At 43.1% G+C, this 22,789-nt stretch overlaps 1 protein-coding gene across 1 annotated transcript in view; it reads right to left on the bottom strand.

Moving 5' to 3' along the window:
- LOC122928370 (protein NDNF-like) overlaps positions 1–22,789 on the bottom strand; it is a 52,423-nt gene that overhangs the window by 21,989 nt on the left and 7,645 nt on the right. The window contains exon 2 of the mRNA XM_044281145.1: positions 15,716–15,909. Within this exon, the coding sequence (XP_044137080.1) occupies positions 15,716–15,870 (155 nt within the window). The 5' untranslated portion in view covers positions 15,871–15,909. The remainder of the gene's footprint in view (positions 1–15,715; positions 15,910–22,789) is intronic.

Here is a 22,789-nt window from a genome sequence, read left to right on the forward strand (position 1 = left end):
AAGTGACAAGGGAGGGGGGAGAAAAGAGAGTGAGAAGGGAAGGGGGGAGAAGAGTGTGACAAGAGAGGGGGGAGAAGAGACTGACAAGGGAGGGAGGGGGGAGAAGAGACTGACAAGGGAGTCCACAGAGCCAGACCAAGAGCCAGACTGCAGCCAGAGACCAGATCATCTTATTGTCCTGGTGGTAAGTAGACAATGCAATATGATATTACTAAATTGTTTAATTATTAATACTACATTGTAAACTAATTTACCTCACATTAAAAAGACACTATAGTCCCAGAACCAGTACATTTTAATGTAGTGGTACTGGTGTCTATAGCCTGTTCCTGCAGAGAAAAGACACTGTGCAGTACTGGTGGTAAAGGAGCACTATAGTGCCAGGAAAACAAACTCATGTTCCTGGCACTATATAGTTGTTAGGAGTGGGGCACCCTCGTGTCCCCCTCCCACTGGGCTGAAGGCTGCAAAAACCAAAGGCTGCAAAATAAACTTTTTTGCCCAAAATGGGTGTTTGTTTAATAACTTAATATGACAGCAGTATATAACCCTTGAATTTCACACGTGCTGATGCTGCAAGGCCAGAAAAATTTTGTATTTTGCCCAAAAAAGGGTGTTTTATTAATAGAAGAATATAACAACAGTATATAAAGGGTGTATCTCACACGTCCTGATCCACACTAGGCCGCAATTAAAGATTTGTGCCCAAAATGGCTGTATTTTAAATAACTGAATAGAACCACAGTATGTAAAAGCTGTATCTCACACGCCCTGATCCAGACTAGGCCGCAATTAAAGATTTGTGCCCAAAATGGGTGTTTGTTTAATACCTGAATAGAACCAAACTATGTAAAGGCTGTATTTCACAATGACATATGCAGCAAAGGCAGCAAAATAAACTTTTTTGCACAAAACGGGTGTATGTAAAGACTGTATCTCACACGTATTGATCCAGACTAGGCCGCAATTTAAGTTTTTTGACTAAAATGGGTGTTTTTTTAATAACAGAATATGACAGTAGTATATAACCCTTGAACTCTTCTCACTGACAGATGCGCAAGGGCTGTAAAATTGGGTATTTTGGCAAAAAAGTGTGTTTTTAAAAACCCTGAAAATTATGGCTGTATTTCTAGCTTAAATTGCACACTGACTAATCCAGATGTTGGATATTGCCCCCAAAAATTGTTTTTTTACTAACTGAATATAAAATCTGTATATAACCCTTAAATTTCACACGTGCTGATGCTGCAAGGGTTGTAAAATAGTGGATTTTACAAAAAAAAGGGTGTTTTTAAAAACCCAGAAAATTATGGCTGTATTTCTAGCTTAAATTGCACACTGAATGATCCAGATCTTGTATATAGCCAAAAAAGTGTGTTTTTTTTTGTAACAGAATATGAAAGCTGTATATATTAAACTTGAATTTCACACGTGCAGATATGTAATATAGTGGATTTTGCCAAGAAAAAGGGTGTTTTTGAAAACCCAGAAAATTATGACTGTATGTCTAGCTTAATTTGCACACTGACTAATCCTGGAAATGCACTAGATGTTGTATATTGCCAAAAAAAGGTTGATTTTTTAAAACCAGATTATTAGTGCAGTTTTTCAAGCTTGGATTTCAATGTCACAAAAGCTCAGATGCAGTGCTGGTGCACTGAGCTTGCATAAAATGGCCGCCGCCAGCATCCACCTAACTAACAGACGGATAAAAGTGTTTTTTTTTCTGTCACTGGGCTAAGGGCAGGCTAAAAAGATCTAAATGTATGTAGATCGCTGAGTTAGATTCCAGTTCTGAACAAAGATTCTCTCCTATTCTCACCAGCAGCATCCTCTCCCTATACTAGTAACAGCAGAGTGAGGTGCAGCGCTACGTGACTCCAGCTTATATAGAGGCTGGGTCACATGCTGCACTGGCCAATCATAGCCATGCCGTTAGTAGGCATGGCTGCTATGGCTTCTAAGGGCACAGAGTTAAACGCTTGTTGATTGGCTGCTCTGCAGCCTTTCAAAAAGCGCCAAGAAAGCGCCAAACACTATGTGTTCTCCTCATCTGCATTTCCCGAGCGCGGCCCCAATCTTCCGGTCCGTGGCTCCGGAAAAAAATAGAACTTGTCCAATTCTTGTCCGTAATTGCGGACAAGAATAGGCAGTTCTCTGGGGTGTTGGCCAGGTGTATTGTGGATCTGCAATACACTACGGACGTGTGAATGGACCCTAAGGTATTTAATCTATAATAAATGCAGTTTCATTGCTGTAAGCGCTGTGCAAAATGCCACAAGGGGGCCCACTGAGACTTTATCGCCCAAGGGCCCACATGAAGCTGGAGCTGGCCCTGATGGTTATAAACGGAACAGACTCCGATTAGGTCGCTGTCACTAGTGGAGTACCACATTGGCCATTATTGGACCCTATTCTCTTCAATATATTTATTAATGATCTTGTAGAAGGCTTGCACAGTAGATGACACTAAACTGTGTAAAGTAATAAACACAGAAGAGGACAGTATACTGCTACAGATGGATCTGGATAGATTGGAGGCTTGGGCAGAGAAGTGGCAGATGAGGTTTAACACTGACAAATGTAAGTTTATGCACATGGGAAGGAAAAATACATGTCGCCAGTACATACTAAATGATAAACACTGGGTAACACTGACTGATGGCAAAAGTAGTAGCCCGTGGACTGCATGTGGAACACCAGCTCCCGGACCTGCTGCTGAAAGGAGTAGGAGCAGTGGATCTGGACTGCTGGCAGTGACTGATGTGGAACCTGTGCCCTCATAGAGAAGTGGGACAACTGTGGGCATAGGCCCCCAGAATAACAAAAGTATTTTGTCAGGCTCGTTGGAACACTTTATATACAGTAGATGTGGACTCAATCGTTATGCAATAATGCACCACTATCTTGCTTCACCCATGACCAGAAGATACTTTGATCCCTACTAGTGGTCAAGAAATATTAATGTCCCTTCACCTGAAAGTTTCATTATATTTCATCATACCGTACATGCATTGCCCCACGAATGGTGAACCTTGAATGAACTGAAGAACAGTTTATTACTTTTGATCAGGGGTGTATCTGGAGTATGTTCTACTGTAGGTGGGTATTTGTCCTTTCTGGTGGGTTGCAGGGAAGCAACAAAAGCCACAGGGTATTTAGATACCACGAAAGGGCAGGAAAACCTTGTTCACTCTGCTCTTGGTGCTTCTGGAACACAATAACCCTCCATTTTCAGAGTTATACGGTTCTACACTTGATGGACTCCAATGTTGCTGGGAAAAGTTGCATAACAATTGTGGTTTACAGTTTGAGTATAATTTGCCTCCATGATACACAGCAACTTGATGACCACTGTCACACTGGAATAGGAGGCAAACTACACTGGGGTGTCCTCCCTATTCAATGGATTGCATAGTCTCATAGCTGTGGTTCACCTGATTAAAATGCTGTTTTTCTTTTGTTGATCCGAGTCTCTGTTCTCAAGTAATTATACTTTTTGTTAATATGTCAATTTTGCATTTGGTGCAATGACGGCATCACCATTGCTCTTGTTGCACCCAAGCTCCACTCATCTCTATAACCAGCCCCTACCTGGCTGCTTTGATTTACAGGACCAGGCAGTGGCAAAGCAGCAAAGAAGGTGATGGCCACAGAACGGAGCGGAGCTTGGGGCAACAAAAGCAACTGTGGTTCCCTCATTGCACCAAAGTATAATTTAGGAACGGGGCCTCGGATGAACAAAACAAAAAGTGTTTTAATCAGGTGAACCACAGCTATGTGTTTGCGTAATGCAGGACACAACAGGACAGGACAGGACAGGTCCTCCAGAGCATGAGACACTCTTTGTAGACACTTTCCACCTCCTATAAATTCCTAATAGGGTATAATAAGTGGATTTTCTAGACTGGACAACATCTTTATTAGCCAATCATGTGGCCTCCAAAATACATTTTTCTATATAACCCCTTGGATAATTTGAAGAAACCATTCCGTGAAACCAAAGGAAATCTGCATTCGTAGACCTCAGTAGAAGCACATTAGAAAAATTCTGCATACATTCCTCCGTAAGAGAAAGATAAACATGTTGCAGTCAGTGAAAGGGAATCAAACAGTTAATGCAGACTTGGCTATTTCTCTCCTATTTGTTTGCATATGGTTACTGGGAACAAGTCAGTAAACTTTGTCCTAACACAGCCCTGACAGCCTCTTTATCACACGAAAACACCAATGCTGTGTGTAACAAGGGGTACAGGAATGGGAGCTATGTGCAATATATGACTTCAACCGAACTTCTCACAGTTCAAGATACAAAGGTATCTAATCTTGTAGATGACACCTGGGAAGTTCAAAGGTATTTCTGCAAAAATATATGCAAATAGATATGTACAAATCTGAGCAAGAACATGTCAAATATGTTGCAGTAACCTGAACTTTGTCTATAAGACTTGTTTTGTCATGCATGTGTGTGTAGACATAGAGGAATTAGGCTACCTTCACACTGGCGTTTCTGGGTCCGCTTGTGATATCCGTTTCAGGGCTCTCACAAGCGGCCCCAAAACGGATCAGTTTAGCCCCAATGCATTCTGAATGGATAAGGATCCGTTCAGAATGCATCAGTTTGCCTCCATTCAGCCTCATTCCGCTCTGGTGGCGGACACCAAAACGCTGCTTGCAGCGTTTTAATGTCTGCCCGACGATGCGGAGCCAAACGGATCCGTCCTGACTTAAAATGTAAGTCAATGGGGACAGGATCCGTTTTCACTGACACAATATGGTGCAATTGAAAACGGATCCGCCTCCCATTGACTTTCAGTGTAAGTTTGCAATATCATGAACAAAAAAAATTATATTTATTTATTATTATTATTTTTCATGGTAATGAAAACGGATCAGTTCTGAACGGATACAATTGTTTGCATTATAGGTGAGGATCCATCTGTGCAGATACCAGACGGATCCACACCTAATGCAGGTGTGAAAGTAGCCTAAGGCTAAACTGAAATCTTCAATGAACTTATCCGGCAGGCTGTTCCAGCAGAGAACTGCCTGCTGGAGTTCACTGGATCCAGATTTTACAGTTCACCAATGGTCCATATTGACTGGGTTGTTGCCGGAAAAATGCAACTGCATCGTCTGCAAGAGTTGAGTCAGGTCCAGCCAGCCACCATGCTGGAGCTCCCTATCCAGAGATCTTGTTGGGTGGTAAACTTTTGCCCATTCATCTTGGCCTGAACTGGCTGAGTTTTTGCTTAGAAATGCCATGTCTGAGCAGAGCCGTTAATCAGAGGTGCAACTGGAACCATTGCAAGATGTTCTACACCATTTCCCGGTAGGTGTCTGGGTGTCTGTACTGTTGGCTGGGGAAGGCCTTAGTAGAATACAGCTGTGGTAAACAGAGACCTACGAGAATACTAACCCAAGCTGACCTACCAAGTTCAGTTTAGGCAAGTTACTCTACTCCACACATTGTGGCTGCACAAGTTACTCTACTCCATACATTGTGGCTGCACAAGTTACTCTACTCCATACATTGTGGCTGCACAGGTTACTCTACTCCACACATTGTGGCTGCACAAGTTACTCTACTCCACACATTGTGGCTGCACAGGTTACTCTACTCCACACATTGTGGCTGCACAGGTTACTCTACTCCACACATTGTGGCTGCACAAGTTACTCTACTCCACACATTGTGGCTGCACAAGTTACTCTACTCCACACATTGTGGCTGCACAAGTTACTCTACTCCACACATTGTGGCTGCACAGGTTACTCTACTCCACACATTGTGGCTGCACAAGTTACTCTACTCCATACATTGTGGCTGCACAGGTTACTCTACTCCACACATTGTGGCTGCACAAGTTACTCTACTCCATACATTGTGGCTGCACAGGTTACTCTACTCCACACATTGTGGCTGCACAAGTTACTCTACTCCACACATTGTGGCTGCACAGGTTACTCTACTCCACACATTGTGGCTGCACAAGTTACTCTACTCCACACATTGTGGCTGCACAGGTTACTCTACTCCACACATTGTGGCTGCACAAGTTACTCTACTCCACACATTGTGGCTGCACAAGTTACTCTACTCCACACATTGTGGCTGCACAAGTTACTCTACTCCACACATTGTGGCTGCACAAGGTTACTCTACTCCACACATTGTGGCTGCACAGGTTACTCTACTCCACACATTGTGGCTGCACAAGTTACTCTACTCTACACATTGTGGCTGCACAGGTTACTCTACTCCACACATTGTGGCTGCACAAGTTACTCTACTCCACACATTGTGGCTGCACAAGTTACTCTACTCCACACTTGTGGCTGCACAAGTTACTCTACTCTACACATTGTGGCTGCACAGGTTACTCTACTCTACACATTGTGGCTGCACAGGTTACTCTACTCCACACATTGTGGCTGCACAAGTTACTCTACTCCACACATTGTGGCTGCACAAGTTACTCTACTCCATACATTGTGGCTGCACAAGTTACTCTACTCCACACATTGTGGCTGCACAAGTTACTCTACTCCACTACATTGTGGCTGCACAGGTTACTCTACTCCACACATTGTGGCTGCACAAGGTTACTCTACTCCACACATTGTGGCTGCACAGGTTACTCTACTCCACACATTGTGGCTGCACAAGGTTACTCTACTCCACACATTGTGGCTGCACAAGTTACTCTACTCCACACATTGTGGCTGCACAAGTTACTCTACTCCACTCATTGTGGCTGCACAGGTTACTCTACTCCACACATTGTGGCTGCACAGGTTACTCTACTCCACACATTGTGGCTGCACAAGTTACTCTACTCTACACATTGTGGCTGCACAAGTTACTCTACTCCACACATTGTGGCTGCACAGGTTACTCTACTCTACACATTGTGGCTGCACAAGTTACTCTACTCTACACATTGTGGCTGCACAAGTTACTCTACTCCACACATTGTGGCTGCACAAGTTACTCTACTCCACACATTGTGGCTGCACAAGTTACTCTACTCCACACATTGTGGCTGCACAAGTTACTCTACTCCACACATTGTGGCTGCACAAGTTACTCTACTCCACTCATTGTGGCTGCACAGGTTACTCTACTCCACACATTGTGGCTGCACAGGTTACTCTACTCCACACATTGTGGCTGCACAAGTTACTCTACTCTACACATTGTGGCTGCACAAGTTACTCTACTCCACACATTGTGGCTGCACAAGTTACTCTACTCCACACATTGTGGCTGCACAAGTTACTCTACTCCACACTTTGTGGCTGCACAAGTTACTTTACTCCACACATTGTCGCTGCACAAGTTACTCTACTCCACACTTTGTGGCTGCACATTATAATGACAGTGCAGCAGTGTCTCTGCCATACACATTGCAAGTCGCCGGCAGCCCTGCTGTGCTGTCATTATCATACACAAAATAATAACAGAACAGCAGAGCGGCCACCGGCCTGTGAGGTATTGCAGAGACCCTGCTGTCATTGTCATTAAGCCACAATGTAAGTGAGGCCGGGTGACAGCGGCCCATTGGAGCTGCAATACAAATAATATACATCACAGGCCGTTGGCAGCGCTGCCATAATGTGTGGGTCCTGACGAGAATAGCATTACTCCTAGTAGGTATGGTGTCACAGAAAGAGGTCTACTGGGCAGGGCCACCAGATTAAGGGGGACACTTCACTGCATGTTAATGAAGAGAGGAGTGGGTTGCTGCAGGTTGGTATGTGGATGGAGCATAGGACTGTATATTGGAGGGAACTGAAATGAGGGAAGTGATATTAGATACATGGAACTGTATGTTGGAGGAAAGATGAAATGAGGGAAGTAATGCTATTTACATGGGGCTCTATGTTGGGGGCTGAAAGGAAGGGAGTGATGTTACTTACATGTATGGGACTGTATATTGGATGGGGCTGAAGTGAAGGAAGTGAGGATATTCACATGGGACTGTATGTTGGAGGGGCTAAATGGAGAGGAGTGATATTATTTACATGGGACTATATGTTGGAGGGGCTGAAGTGAGGAAAGTGATGCTACTTATATGGAACTGTATGTTGGAGGGGCTGAAGTGAGGGAAGTGATGCTATTTACACGGGACTGTATGTTAGAGGGGCTGAAGTGAGGGAAGTGATGCTATTTACACGGGACTGTATGTTGGAGGGGGCAAAAGGAGTGAAAATATTTCCAAAGAACAGTATGTTGGAGAGGACTAAAATGAGGGAAGTGGCTATTTACATGGGACTGTATGTTGGAGATGACTGAAATGAAGGTGGTTATGTTATTTACATGGACTGTATGTTGGAGGGGCTGAAGGAAGGGAGTGATGTTAGTTACATAAATAACATAAAATAAATAAATAATGGAACACGACAATATTGCTTGGTCATTAAAGTGCAAAACAGGCTGGTTTGCTGACCCCTACTATTTGGCTTGGCCATGCCTTCTACCAGTTTGGCTCAGCCTACAACATGGGGCCACTTCTACATTTTTTCCAGGGGCCACGTTGAATTCCCAATCTGCCCTCTGCATGGAACTAATCATGCACATCCTCAGTGAGGTGGACAGGGAAATAAGGAAGAGTACTAACAGCAGGTGGTGCTATACAGATTTTATTGAATAACTCAGTGGCTATACAAAATGTTTAATTACATGCAAATACAAGTATTCAGATCCAGTTGCTCCTTAATTTTTTGTGAACAATAGGGACAACTCCTTTAAAGTAAATAGCAATACCAATCCATACTGCTCCACTAGAAAATGCCAACCTCAGTGCATCCCATAACAAAGCCAAGTAGGTAAAATGTGTAGTGGCTGCCAGTGTAAGAGGGTATTTTGGAATTATTGGGGATATAAACAGCACGGGAGGACGAGCAGGATATTTTGACTGGCTTTATTTGTGGACACTGTGGCTGGCATTATCGTGGGATTTAGGCTTACACTATAAGGAGAAGACATGGATAGCTGTCAGTAGGTAGGTCTAGGAATAGAAAAGACAAGGGGATCATTAAGACTCTAGCAAGAATGTGTCGGCTGTAGCCCATTGCCCATGTCACGCTCTCCTGAAATTTACCATATGAGGGTGCTCACTGAGCATGTTGCACAACCACTCCCATTAAACTGCATGGAGAGCAACCATGAATATGTGGTCTGCTCCCCACCAGCAACCAAAATTATTCCATGTTTTTCTACTCTCAAACACCCCCTTTAATGTGTCACTCTTTAGGAGTGCCAAGGAGATCATTGAGCCAACTATTCACAAATATCTTAAGAAATGAATTCCGCAAGACACACCAAGCAGCTGTGAGTAATAATGTGAACCGTCTATAGCTGTCTATTACTATATGGAGAGAGACAGAAAAGTCGTATTACTCATTACATCCGCCCAATTCAGTGTAGGGTAATACAAGGACAGGACTGAGAGGTTCATTGCAGGTAACACTTTCCATACTTTCCATAGTCCTTATCAGTGCTTGTGCAGCCACAATAAAACCTTCCCATTACAGTGATACAGAGTCCCAATACACAAGCAGTAAGAGGACCCCCAACTATCACACATCATTTATAGTACTCACTAAGGCAGCAGGATCTTTTTGGCCCACTCAGACTACAGAGACTGGGTGGCACCGCATCCTCTGCACACCTTATAATTACAGCACAGCAGTGATAGAATAATTGTAGAATGCTACATACAGTATATCTAAAATATCATGATAAAAGCATTCCCTTTTCTTTTATGGTATTATAATAAAGGAGCACTAGACCTAGAAATGAGTAATTAAAGTAAACAGGAGATAATCTTGCAACCACACAGTCTGCAGGATTTTCTTAATGCCCCGAAACAGTCTTTTAGAAATTCTGCACACAATGGCTCATTTCCTACTGATCTGTTTTATTTTTTCGCTAGTGAACAAAGAGTGTGACTTAGACAGAGGGGTGGGCTTTTTCCTACTGTACACAAGGTAGAGAAAGAAGGTTCCTGCTTCAGTGGGTTGTCTTACAGCCCAGCGCAGGACAGTGCGGAGGTGGACGATAAAGGTGGTGGGGGACATGGGTGATCCATGGCTGGGCCACATAGAGAAGATTTATTTATATATTTATCTATGGCATTTTTATATTCCTTAGTGTTCCTTTAAGGTGTCCAGTTAGGATTATATCAATCCGAGAAATATAAATAAATTATTTTTAGTTAAAAGGTAATTTTACTTATGAGTTGAAGAGGTTCATGAAATGACAAAAAAAGTAACTTTGTAATAGAAATCTTAAGCTACTTTTACACTGGCGTTTTGGTTTCCGTTTGTGAGATCTGTTCAGGGCGGTCCAAAACTGATCAGTTTTGCCCTTAATGCATTCTGAATGGATAAGGATCCGCTCAGAATGCATCAGTTTGGCTTTGTTCCGTCTCCATTCCACTTTGGAGGCCGATACCAAAACGCTGCTTGCAGCATTTTTGTGTCTGGCTGACGAATCTGATCCGTCCTGACACACAATGTAAATCAATGGGGACAGATCAGTTTTCACTGACACATGATGGCACAATAGAAAATGGATCCGTCCCCCATTGACTTTCAATGGTGTTCAAGACGGATCCGTTTTGGCTATGTTACAGATAATACAAACTGATCCGTTCTGAACGGATGCAGACGGTTGTATTATCTGAACGTATGTGAGCGTGAAAGAAGCCTTATTTGTGATCGGGCCTATTTTTCAATTATCTGAATGCAGCCAGCAATGTAAATAACAGATGTTTTCCCACTGGTTATCATGGCTATGTCCAGGAACATATTCTACTCTGGCCTACTAAATGCTACTTTATTACCTAACTCAGCGATGGCGAACCTTTTAGAGACCGAGTGCCCAAACTGCAACCCAAAACACACTTTTTTATCACAAAGTGCAAACACTGCAATGTAACCTGAATACTACAGTCCAATAGTATATCTTCCAGGTACTTTATCATTTAGCTATAATATTCCGCCTACATTCAGTGCACTGCCCCTGCCGTTCATAGTGCGCCTTGCGCTGATGAATGTCAGGAAAAGTCTAAGGCATATTGGTACACCCTAGACGTTTTTCAGGGTGTGGGTGTCCACAGAGAGGGCTCTGAGTGCCGGCTCTGGCACCCGTGCCATAGGTTCGCCAACACTGACCTAACTGAACCACTTTTTTTTCAATACTAATCGGAGACTATCCTAGTGCAAATGTTAAAAGAGTTGTCTGCTTTGGACAATTCCTTTTTGTTAGATGGGTCCTCAATGATTAAAAGATCACAGAAAGTCCTACATTCTGCTGTTGTGACCTTCAGGAATCAGCTGTAATCCATAGATGGATCATGCAGCAGCTGTTCAATTCCCCTACAGTGCCACCACAGGAGGAAAAGAAACACTACATGATCCCCACTGAGATCTTGGCATGGCCAAGTCAGGTCCTCCAGAGTGAGAGATGCTCTTTGCAGCCATTTTCTGCTTAGGCATGTAAATGAGGGTCCTCAAGATCCCCCCCCCCATGTTCACTTAGAATTTCCAAATATAATATCAATCTTCAGCAAAAAGAAAACCAATATTGAATAGACAGTTACACCGAAGCCTCCACGCCTACACGAAGCATATATTTTTTCAGTATACTGTGTGCCTTTAGTACACATCTGGCTTATCACAGCTTATCTCTCCATAAATCCTTACTCCACACCCTAGATGTTCTAGAGTAAATTACTTTCTTCTATTTGCATTAAATAGTTTATCTGCTAAAAATGTTTGGTCTAGGTCTTGCACGGGTGTTAGTTATCCCATTTTCTCTACACCGTTCCGCTCCTGTTTTTACTACTACTCATTCACATTTGAAGCCACCTATGACATTCCGCTAATTACTATTAGTGAGCTACAGAAACTTAGATACATGTTACACAGTTACTAAACCATTAAGTCACGTGTCTGATAGATTACCTGTAATTTCCCTCCAATAAGTAATAAATGGAATTATACGAGCTACATTTAAAATTGACTCAAGATCAAAGGTTGCAAAACCAGCTGGCGATGCCCCTGGTAGTATAAGTAAATATGCATTCAGTGGTGCACTCCCTTGCAAATAGTTAACTAGTTAAATCCTTTATTGGAATGTTTTATTTTGCCATGGGCAATCACACGTGCCATCCAATTTAAGATCCAGTGGCCAAGCCAACTAGGGCAAGATGTTATATTAGTATAGACCTAACCTTGGCACACCAGCTGTGGTAAAACTACAACTCCCAGCATGCTCAATTTATTTCTATAGAGTTCTGAGAGCAGCCAAGCAAGCGGGGCATCTTGGGAGTTGTAGTTTTAACACAGCTGGAGTGCCAAGGTTAGCCATCACTGGTATAGACTATTAGAAAATTAGCTTATGATCCTCTGAATGGTCATATTAGTCCCTCTTCAATCATTTTATCTCACATGTACATGCTACTGTCAATTCCATAGGGAACCAAGTTAGATAGCTTTATGTTCTTTGAGTTTTGATGGACATTGAAGTACCTGGACGCAGGCTTGGGCTAGCCAGAGAATTTTTGATTTTGCAGCAGGTCCCCTTGTGCCATTCATGGCACCATTTCCAACACTCAGCCCCTAATAAGATTATAATGTCTTATGGACAGGCTCGGGCTGGCCCACAGGGGTACAGGGGAATCCCCCGGTGGGCCCCATAGCAAGGTGGGCCCCTAGTCTCCCACCCCCTGCACAAGTGGCACATAACACATTAGATTTACTGTGCTATATACATATATTCAATATACAGCACCTCAACCAGCCTATGTTCATATAAAAAACTTGTTAAATTATTTATTATATTCGAATGTATGGTACGGTGGGCCCCCAAAATAAATTTTACTGGTGGGCCCTAGGTACCCCAGTCCGACACTGCCTATGGACAGCACTGAGCGCACATGTTGGGCCACAATGCTGGAAATGTGGGACCACAGTGCTGCAGGGAACAATTCTTACCACTTTACAATTATATCATGCCAAAAAACAGAATGTTATTCAATTTTGTGGTAGCATTTTTGGCTGTGTTCTATTCATATAAATATAAAGCACAAGTCCAGCTCTCCTGTGGGTAATTCCTGGAAGCATGGATAACACCAGGATTGGGAGTACCAATCCTGACACAAAATTATGGAGAAATCCAGCTTCCATAAAAATCCATAGTTTGGATTATGCATAAAGGTAAAAAGCCATACACAGAGACAACAAGTGTCTACGTGGTTCAGGTCATTGCATACAGACTCCTATTAATGACAATGTGTATGATTTGAATGGCATCTGTCACTTGGCAGCTGAAGGCATCTGTGTTGGTTCCATGTTCATATGTGCCCGCATTGCTGAGAAAAATTATGTTTTAATATATATGCAAATGAGCATATGGGAGCAAAGTGGGAGCGTAGCTGTTACACCTAGAGGCTCAGCTCTCTCTGCAACTGCCGCGCCCTCTCCACTTTGATTGACAGGACCAGGCAGGGAAAACATTCATATACCTGACCCTGTCACTCAAAGTGGGTAAATAACCGGGTCCAGTGCCATTGTCGATCCCAGTTATTGCAGCTAGATGCCTGCTGTATTATGCAGCCAGCACCCACCATGTTGCTGCGCTGAGCCCGCTCCATATAACTGCTTACACATTATCACACACATGTATGTGATAATGCACGAAGGGGTTTAAGGGCCTCTGTCAGCATGATGAACCCTATTAAACCAGACATATTGCCTGGTAGGATTAATTAACCTTATTTATCTTTTTAGGTTGCAGCACTGTGGAGATATGAGGATTTTAATCTTTATGCAAATCAGGCAGTTGGTGCACCAAGGGCCAGGCTGTAGCTCTTCTAGCACCACTACAGCTAAGCCCGTAGTGCTCATTACAGTCCCTCCTCCCCTTTGAGTTACAGGGTTGCAAGCCTTGTCTAATGGTGGCTGAGCTGTGACTCACTAATACTCATTGGTGGTCCAAGGTTAATATACTGTATTACATGGAGTCATTGGTGTGAGTAGGTTTAATCAAAATAATGCAGCGAGCGTGGTGTGGGAAGGAGAGAATACTTACTTTTCCATCCTGCCAGCAGCTTAGCTCCTCCGCTGTGTCTGAAGCCATCGGCGTGTCCTTCCACCTAGATATGGAGATGTCGGTGGCTTTACACACAGTGGTGGAACGCAGCTGCTGGGAGGACAGAAAGGTAAGTAGTCTCTCCTTCTTACACAGCCATTGTGTCATGAGCCTCTGAGGAGCCAGTGCAGAGGATGGGAGTGGTAGTTGCCCAGATGAGGTGTTGTATCACGGTGTACTTCCTCAGGCCATTGCTCCCTGGTGATCGGTACATTGGAAAGGTGGTTTGAAGAATCAGGCCAGAAGTAAAAGTCTCTGTTTAATTAATATAAAATAAAACTTGTGGCACATCCAACAGTAATAGGTAAAAGGTGCAGTTTCTGCATGGAGGCTCATTGCGTGTCAATTGAATGGCTCTTGCAGGCACTTGTGGGTATAGGTGTTTTCTGTGTGATACATGCCTGGAGCTAAACTGGCCTGGCTGTTAGCTAGGTGATGGGTGTACGATCTGTATTCTCTCGCCTGCAGCAGGGTCTGTAAAGCTGAGACTGGTCACTCTGCTGACTTTTTGCAGTGTGTTTTTTTGGAAAGCAGGAAGTAGGACCAGCCCATGCCTACCAAGAGAGGAGGAACAGGGTGGTTAGCCCTGTTCCTGCCAACCATACATCCTCTGCTGGAATGCATGAAAGAACATATCATGATATTAAAATACATATGAAATAATTGCAGATACCCCCAGGTTTGTGTACTGCATTCACTCCCATTTACAGAAGCTCCACTGCCAGCAATAATCGCATACATTTAAGCCAATAACTCCATATAACACAATAAAACTGGACCATGAATTATTATTTGTGAGTGACAGCACATAGGGAGTGTAATGAGCACTAGGGACATAGCTGTAGTGGTGCTGGAAACTACAGCCTGCCCCTTGGTGCTCCAACTGTCCGATTTGTATAAAGATAAAAATCCTTATATCTAAACGACACTGCAACCTGCAAAGATAAATTGGGTACCCTACCAGGCAATATGTCTGGTTTAATATGGTTACTCATGCTGACAGATGCTCTTTAATACTATAATACAACTGTAGATGGTGCCAACTATTCAGCTAACATACACTATTTCTACTTAGGACATCCACCTTACAATATCATCAAAAAGGATTACAATGCCCTCATTAAAGCTCCACCCCCAGGGCATAGCTATACGAAGTGCAGAAGTCACACCTGGTTCCTAAGAGGGCCCAAAGGGCCTCCTGCCACTCCGGTATTTTCAGTGGCAAATGCAGGGATGTAAGTATAGGGGGTGCAGAAGTAGCACTAGGAGGCTCAGCGTGTCATCATGTAGTTTTGAGGGAACTTGAATGTGCACTGAAAATTAATAACGCCCATCCCAGATCCATTTCATTTCAAGTATATTCATAAATATTAGTACTGTACAGAATTTATGGATGTTATTTTTTTCTGGACTTGACAAATAGTTGACATCATATGATCATATGTCTGGAATAAGAACTGTATGATGAATGATATAATTCACCTTGTGTCTGGCATTTACTGACTCATTACCCTAGACAAGAGTATACGAGTGCTTGCTTACAATGCATACCTGACTGGTGTATCCAAGAGCAGAAATCCATCGACTCTTTGCCCCACGGGAAGAGGCCTCCTGATATCTCCCATACGATTAGAGTGCAATGGAGATAATGCATTAGCCATGTAACAGGAAATTGAGAGACATAGGATCAAAATCACTTTCTCCATGATTTTGGGGAATTATGTAGGCATGTGAGGAAGTCTGCCCTGAAATGGAAAATGACATATGTTAGCTATGGAAAAACATTTTAGATTCTGTGTACTGAAAGACAACACAATACATTATGGGGTTGCCTTATTTCTATACATCTGTTCTTAAAATACCAGTGTTTTGTACTGGAGAAGAAAGCATTGCCATATATAATGTTTGTACTGTAGTAACGAATGCTGCCTGACTGCCTGTATAAATTCACAAACAAGTGGAATGCCCTGAGATAATATATGAAGGCAGGAACAACATATGCGGTTTTCAGTTGTATCAGTACCAAAGGTGGCTGCCTACCGATAATAGCTAGTGGATTTTATCGAGCAACAGAGAATTAGGCTCCACCCTAAACATTGCCCTGATTAACCTAGTTACACCTCTGAGCACTCAGTAGTATTTATTACTAAATAATATTACCATTATTACCATTACTTGTTGTCACAATTTACTCATTAGGTAAACAATTGACTTGTGCCATGTTTACATCAATAAAGGACCCAACTAAGTGTCATGATCCACTCACTTTCGGGAGATCATCCCACTCTCTCCTGACACCCTCTGCATAGGCATCTCAGCAGCTGGTGTCCTCTTCTTCCCTCCTGATCTCTTGCTCTGGGCTTCTGTTTCCTGCACTCTGCTCACAGCTCCACTATGGGCTTCACATACACACTTGGAGAAATTTTAACAAACAAGGAAAGGAGGAACTGGTCTAAACTTAATCCCACCCTTCACTTCTACAGTCTTAAGTTTCTTGCCTGGCTTGGTATGCACTTATTTTTTGCAAAAAGATAAACCAATATTGTATTTTTGGGTTCCTGAACTCTTGAGGGTCTAATTTCCACATTGCAGAGAAGGATATACAGTGGTGCTAAACAGTTTGTGAACCTTTAGTCATTTTATACATTTCTGCATATGTTTGACCTAAAACTATATCAGATTTTCAGAAAAGATAAAAAAAGAAGATGGAGATAACCAAATCAAACAAATTATTCACAAACTTAGACTTATTTATTGAGGAAAATGATCCAATATCATGTCTGCAAGAGGCAAAAGTATGTGAACCTTTAGGATTAGCAGATAATTTGAAGGTAAAATTAGTCATGTTTTCAATCAATGGGATGACAATCAGGTGTGAGTGGATGACCTGTTTTACTGAAAGATCAGGGCTATATTAAAATCTGCTCTTCACAAAACATATTTGTGGATGTGTACCATGGTCCGAATAATTTCTGAGGCCCTCAGAACAAGAGTTGTTGATGCTCATCAGTCTGGATAAAGTTACAAAACTATCTCTAAAGAGTTTGGACTTCACCAATCCACAGTCAAATAGATTGTGTACAAATGGAGGAAATTCAAGTTCATTAATACCATTCCTAGCAGTCAATAGCTCAGGCCAAGAGAAAGGTGTGTAATACAGTAGTCCAATAAAGATCACATCAACAGCAAAGTGTGTAGTCCTTGAGGTCACAAAGGAACCCAAGGTAACCTCTAAGCAACTCGCATTATCATATGTTAATGTTCATGAATCCACCATTAGGTGGACACTGAATAGAAATGGTGTGCATGACAGGATTGAATGGAGAAAGCTTATGCTCTCCAAAAAGAACATTGCTGCCCATCTGCAGTTTGCCAAAGATCACCTGGACAAGCCAGTAGGCAACTGGAACAATGTTTTGTAGAAAGATGAGATTTTACTTTTTGGTTTGAAAGAAAAGCATTGTTTGGAGAAAGCAAAATACTACATTCCAACATAAAAACATAATTCTATCTGTGAAACACAGTGGTCGCAGTATCATTGTTTGGGCCTGTTGTGCTGCATCTAAGGCAGTATGGTTTGCCATCATGGATAAAACAATAACTTCTGATATCAGCATATTTTAAAGGAAGATGACAGGACATCTCTCGTAAGGTAAATTTCATGAGAATGCGGGTCATGCAGCAAGGCAATTACCCTAAGCACACAAGTTGCTCTACCAAAGGATGGTTAAAGTTTTCTAATGGGCAATGTAAGGAAACCAAGTATATTTAAACCACATTCGGTAGTTTCCTCCTGAACCGCCAGAGCCTGGTGAATATAGCGCTCCGTTCGGGAGTTGAAGTAGACGAATTCCCTCCAAAATGCCAATAACTTTATAAGATGATTCCCTTAATAAAGAATGCCGGTCACTTTAGAAAAAGGGAAAAAGGAATAAAGTACAGCATGGATTCCCCTGGCTCCTAGCAGCGATTGTTCCCCTCCTTCATATGCACACAAAAGTACCGAATAGCACTCTTCGAGCTATTCGGTACATATAGATCCAGCGTTCGTTTGTTTTGAAACCGGTGTTCGGGGAGTCTAGTGTCCGATTTTAGTTCCAGACACTCGACCACCAAGTCCTGCTGCCTTTGTTCGGCTCAAGGAAAGATGGCCGCGGTCTCCTCAGCCTCGTGGTGTTCGGTAGTACGAACACTGGCCGCACACGAAGAGGGCTTAATTGAAGAGGTTTTTCAGGTTTACCAAGCCAGGGAGGGTGGTCTTGTTAGGTAGTTACACCTACCGAATGGCATAGGAAGAAATATTGAAAGAGAAGGGGGATTTCTTCACAGGCAAGTTAAAGTCCTGATCTTAATCCACTAAACATGTTGTGGAAGGACCTGAAGTGAGCAGTTCATGGTAGAATACCTACCCACCAGTTGAAATTATTTTGTATAGAAAAATAAGTTAAAGAAGCACTCCCACAAAAACTTTTATTCACTGACCCATTAGAAAGGTAGATTGTATTTGTGAGTTATCCACTGTCTCATTTGACTGACACTCTGACTCTCTAACTGACATTCTTTACGACTAACTTTCTGTTCACATGTAAGACTCTGTGTCAGTTGAAGAGTCAGAGTGGAGGTCACATGACACAGGTGAGGACCAGAAAGAAATGGATAATTAACAAATACAGTCTCCAGTAAAAATATTACCTTCACTACAATTGACATCATTTGCCTTTGTAACATACAGGAGAATAAACATTTCCCACCAAGAACGTAGAATTCTTCCACAGTTACTATAAGATACCATACAAAGCTTTAGAGAAAACAAAAACAAAAAAACACCACACTGACCTTCTGACTGTCTGGTTTAGCTCAGTTGTTTACGTCTGAAGACTTGTTTATATCTGGAAAAACTGCTTAGTCATTGCTATAGATTTGTATTGAAACTCAATACAAGTCTATGGCAGACTGACATTGCAACAATGTTTCTTGTTAGGCTGTGATTATCCACTCCACTCTCCCACTAGAAGGTTCTAGTTGAGTTAGGGCTCTTTCACACTTGCGTTCTTCTGTTCCGGCATAGAGTTCCGTCGTCGGGGCTCTATGCCGGAAGAATCCTGATCAGGCTTATCCCCATGCATTCTGAATGGAGAGGAATCTGTTCAGGATGCATCAGGATGCATCAGGATGTCTTCAGTTCAGGACCGGAACATTTTTTGGCCGGAGAAAATACCGCAGCATGCTGCGCTTTTTGCTCCGGCCAAAAATCCTGAACACTTGCCGCAAGGCCGGATCCGGAATTAATGCCCATTGAAAGGCATTAATCCGGATCCAGCCTTAAGCTAAACGTCGTTTCGGCGCATTACCGGATCCGACGTTTAGCTTTTTCTGAATGGTTACCATGGCTGCCAGGACGCTAAAGTCCTGTTTGCCATGGTAAAGTGTAGTGGGGAGCGGTGGAGCAGTATACCGTCCGTGCGGCTCCCGGGGCGCTCCAGAGTGACGTCAGGGCGCCCCACGCGCATGGATGTTGTGATCGTATGGACACGTCATCCATGCGCATGGGGCGCTCTGACGTCATTCTGGAGCGCCCCGGGAGCCGCACGGACGGTAAGTATACTGCTCCCCCGCTCCCCACTACTATTATGGCAACCAGGACTTTAATAGCGTCCTGGCTGCCATAGTAACACTGAACGCATTTTGAAGACTGACCCGTCTTCAAATGCTTTTAGTTCACTTGCGTTTTTCCGGATCCGGCGTGTAATTCCAGCAAATGGAGTACACAACGGATCCGGACAACTATATATAAGGACAGCAGTTAGAGCCTTAAGTTGTCTGCAGATAGACCAGTGTTTAGTAGGAGAGAATGTGTCAGACTGCATGAGTGTCTAGAAGAACATGCTGAGATGAGGATACTCTGGCATAGACCCTCAGTTACCAGTCTTTTAGCCAGAGGGCCAGTCGGACGATTAAGCCACAGACCATGGTCCATCAGCCTTTTGGTCAGGGTACCAGCCTTCTGAGACAGAGAGAAAGACAGACTGCTAGCTCAGGCCTTTCCTCAGCACAGAACCTTCTTCTGCCAGGGAGGAGACTGGAGAAGGCAGCTAAGTCTTTTGCCTGTGCTTTTTTTCATGTGAGTTCCTCCAGTGAGCAGTAACACAAGGTGACACCTCGAAAGTGTCTAGGTGACCCAGCATAGTATCGGGACCACCTCAAACTTAGCCACTGCACATGTATGGGTGTACATGATCTGCAAGGATAATTTCATGCCCAAATCGGTTGAGCCTTCAAATGGATGAGTGGGCCTAGAGAATGCCACAAAAACATTCCTCAGACCATAACGCTGTCACCACCAGCTTGTCTTCCTTCAGCAATGGTTGCAAGATGTTGATTCTCTAATGTTTCTCGGCTGACACGCCAATGGTCATCCGTTTAATGAAGCACAAAATGTGACTCATCAGAGAAGGCACCCTTTGCCAATTAACGGAGGTCCAATCCTGATACTGCCGCATAAATTGAGGGCTTTACTGCTTATGCAACTTCTCCGTAGCTGACGTTCACCTATCACATTAATGGCACATGGTGCTCTGCATTTTTCACGTTTGCTGTGGTGCTATCTGTCCACTCACCATTCACTTTCACCACAGCAGCACGTGAACAATTCACAAACTGCACAGTTTCAGAAACACTGCCACCCTTGGCCCAAAAGCCAATAACCATCCTTTTTTTGCAACTCTGATAAATCCCCACTTTTACCCGTGACAGCAGTGAGGAATACTTGTACAGACAGCTTATCATACTCCTCATATACCCACCAAGCCAGTCAAGACACATGACTTCCTTCATGAGCTAAATACTGCAATGTCGAAATTAGGAAGTGATCATTATAATGTGTATATCTAGATGGATTTGTCATTTTGAAGTCTAGGAATGGTGTTTGAAAATCTGTGCCTAAGCTAAAATGTTTGTTGGTCAGCTTTCTGAGGAACAACTGTTCATAATATACAGAATTATTTTCTTGCAAGTGACTTTTTACAGATCATATTATTTTAGGCAAAATGCTCTTGACCCGATGGGTGTTAAGACATTTTTCATATTCTTAAATGTCATCCTTAAAGGGCAACAATACATGAGATGATAATTACAGCCTTTGGGTATACTACGTAAAATATCATTATAACTATGTCTAGCTTTACTGGTAGAATATATATTGAGAAAGAGATTTTGAACCGTTCTCTGAGAATTTGATAAAATATATTATTTGCTTTTTTTTGTGCTGTTCCAGTTGCCATGGAAACCAAGAGATAATCAAAAGCCTGTGTCGTTAGATTGCTGACTAACAAAAGGCTCCTAATAAGGAAAGGAAAGTGTTTTCTGCTACTCAACATGCATGCCGTTGTTCAGCTTTCAGCTCTGATTTTGCTTTTTGTGACATTTTTTATTAAGAATCTCAGGTGTGACAATGGCAATCTGCCAATTTTCAGCCGCACCCATGACCTATAACACCTTTAATGGCCTGCCAGAGCTTGCTAAAGTAGGTTTATTATTAGAGATGCAGATGACAGAAAAGTGTATTATGGTGGGACTGTATTCCCACTATCTGTAAAGAATAAATCAAGGCAACTGGACATACTGCAGATTTCTTGAAAACGTTTCACTCGTTCTTCCAACGAGCTTTCTCAATTCTGCCTTGATTTATTCTTTACAGATATACCATGACCTGGATAAATGAGAACCTTCACAGATGTATTCCCACTGATCATAATGCATAAGATAAAGGGAGTGTCACCAAAATGTAATTTTCTGCGCTGCTTACATAACGCTGTAGCACAAATAAACATGATTTAAATGGCATCTTTTTCTTTTCTTCCAATGTTCATAAACAGCAAAAACATGGTTTTAATGATATGCAAATGAGGGCTCACAAGTGCCCAGGGGTGATGTTCGGGCAGTAAATGCCCAAACCCCAGGGCCGCACCGCCAATTAGGAGAGGCGAGGCGATCGCCTTAGGTGGCGCGGCCCTGGTGACAAGTGGGGGCGGCGGCAGGGCACAGGGAGATGAGCACTTCCATTGTGGAAGCACTCATCCCCATAGTCATCTGTATCGCCGTCCTCAGGACAGAGATACAGATGGATGCTGCGGAGAAGGGGAGAGGCGTCTCTCTTCCGCATTCCGGCAGACATTCAGAGGCTGGTGCAGGCGGCACGATAACGTCATTGCGCAGCCTGAGCCGTACAGCGCAGGACACAAGCCAGAAGAGGCCTGCATCTCATTGCTGCCAGCCTGATGGAGGTAGGTATGTAAGTTTATTTTTTTTATATGGTACAAGTCAGGAGAGGAGCGCTGTGGGGGCACTTGTTAGTAGCACATGATTGGGGGGGGGGGCATCTGTGAGTGGAAACTTCTTACTGCCATATGATTGGGGGCATCTATGAGGGACACTTCTTACTGGCATATTATTGGGGGGCATCTATGGGGGCACTTCTTACTGGCACATTATTGAGGGCATCTATGGGGGCATCTATGGGGTCATCTATGGGGGCACTTCTTTCTGGCACATTATTGGGCAGCACTATGGGGGCAATTTTTACTGGCACATTATTGGGGGGACATCTATGGGGGTGCTTTTTACTGG

Source organism: Bufo gargarizans, chromosome 2 (genome assembly GCF_014858855.1).
Source record: "Bufo gargarizans isolate SCDJY-AF-19 chromosome 2, ASM1485885v1, whole genome shotgun sequence".
Lineage (NCBI taxonomy): Eukaryota > Metazoa > Chordata > Amphibia > Anura > Bufonidae > Bufo > Bufo gargarizans.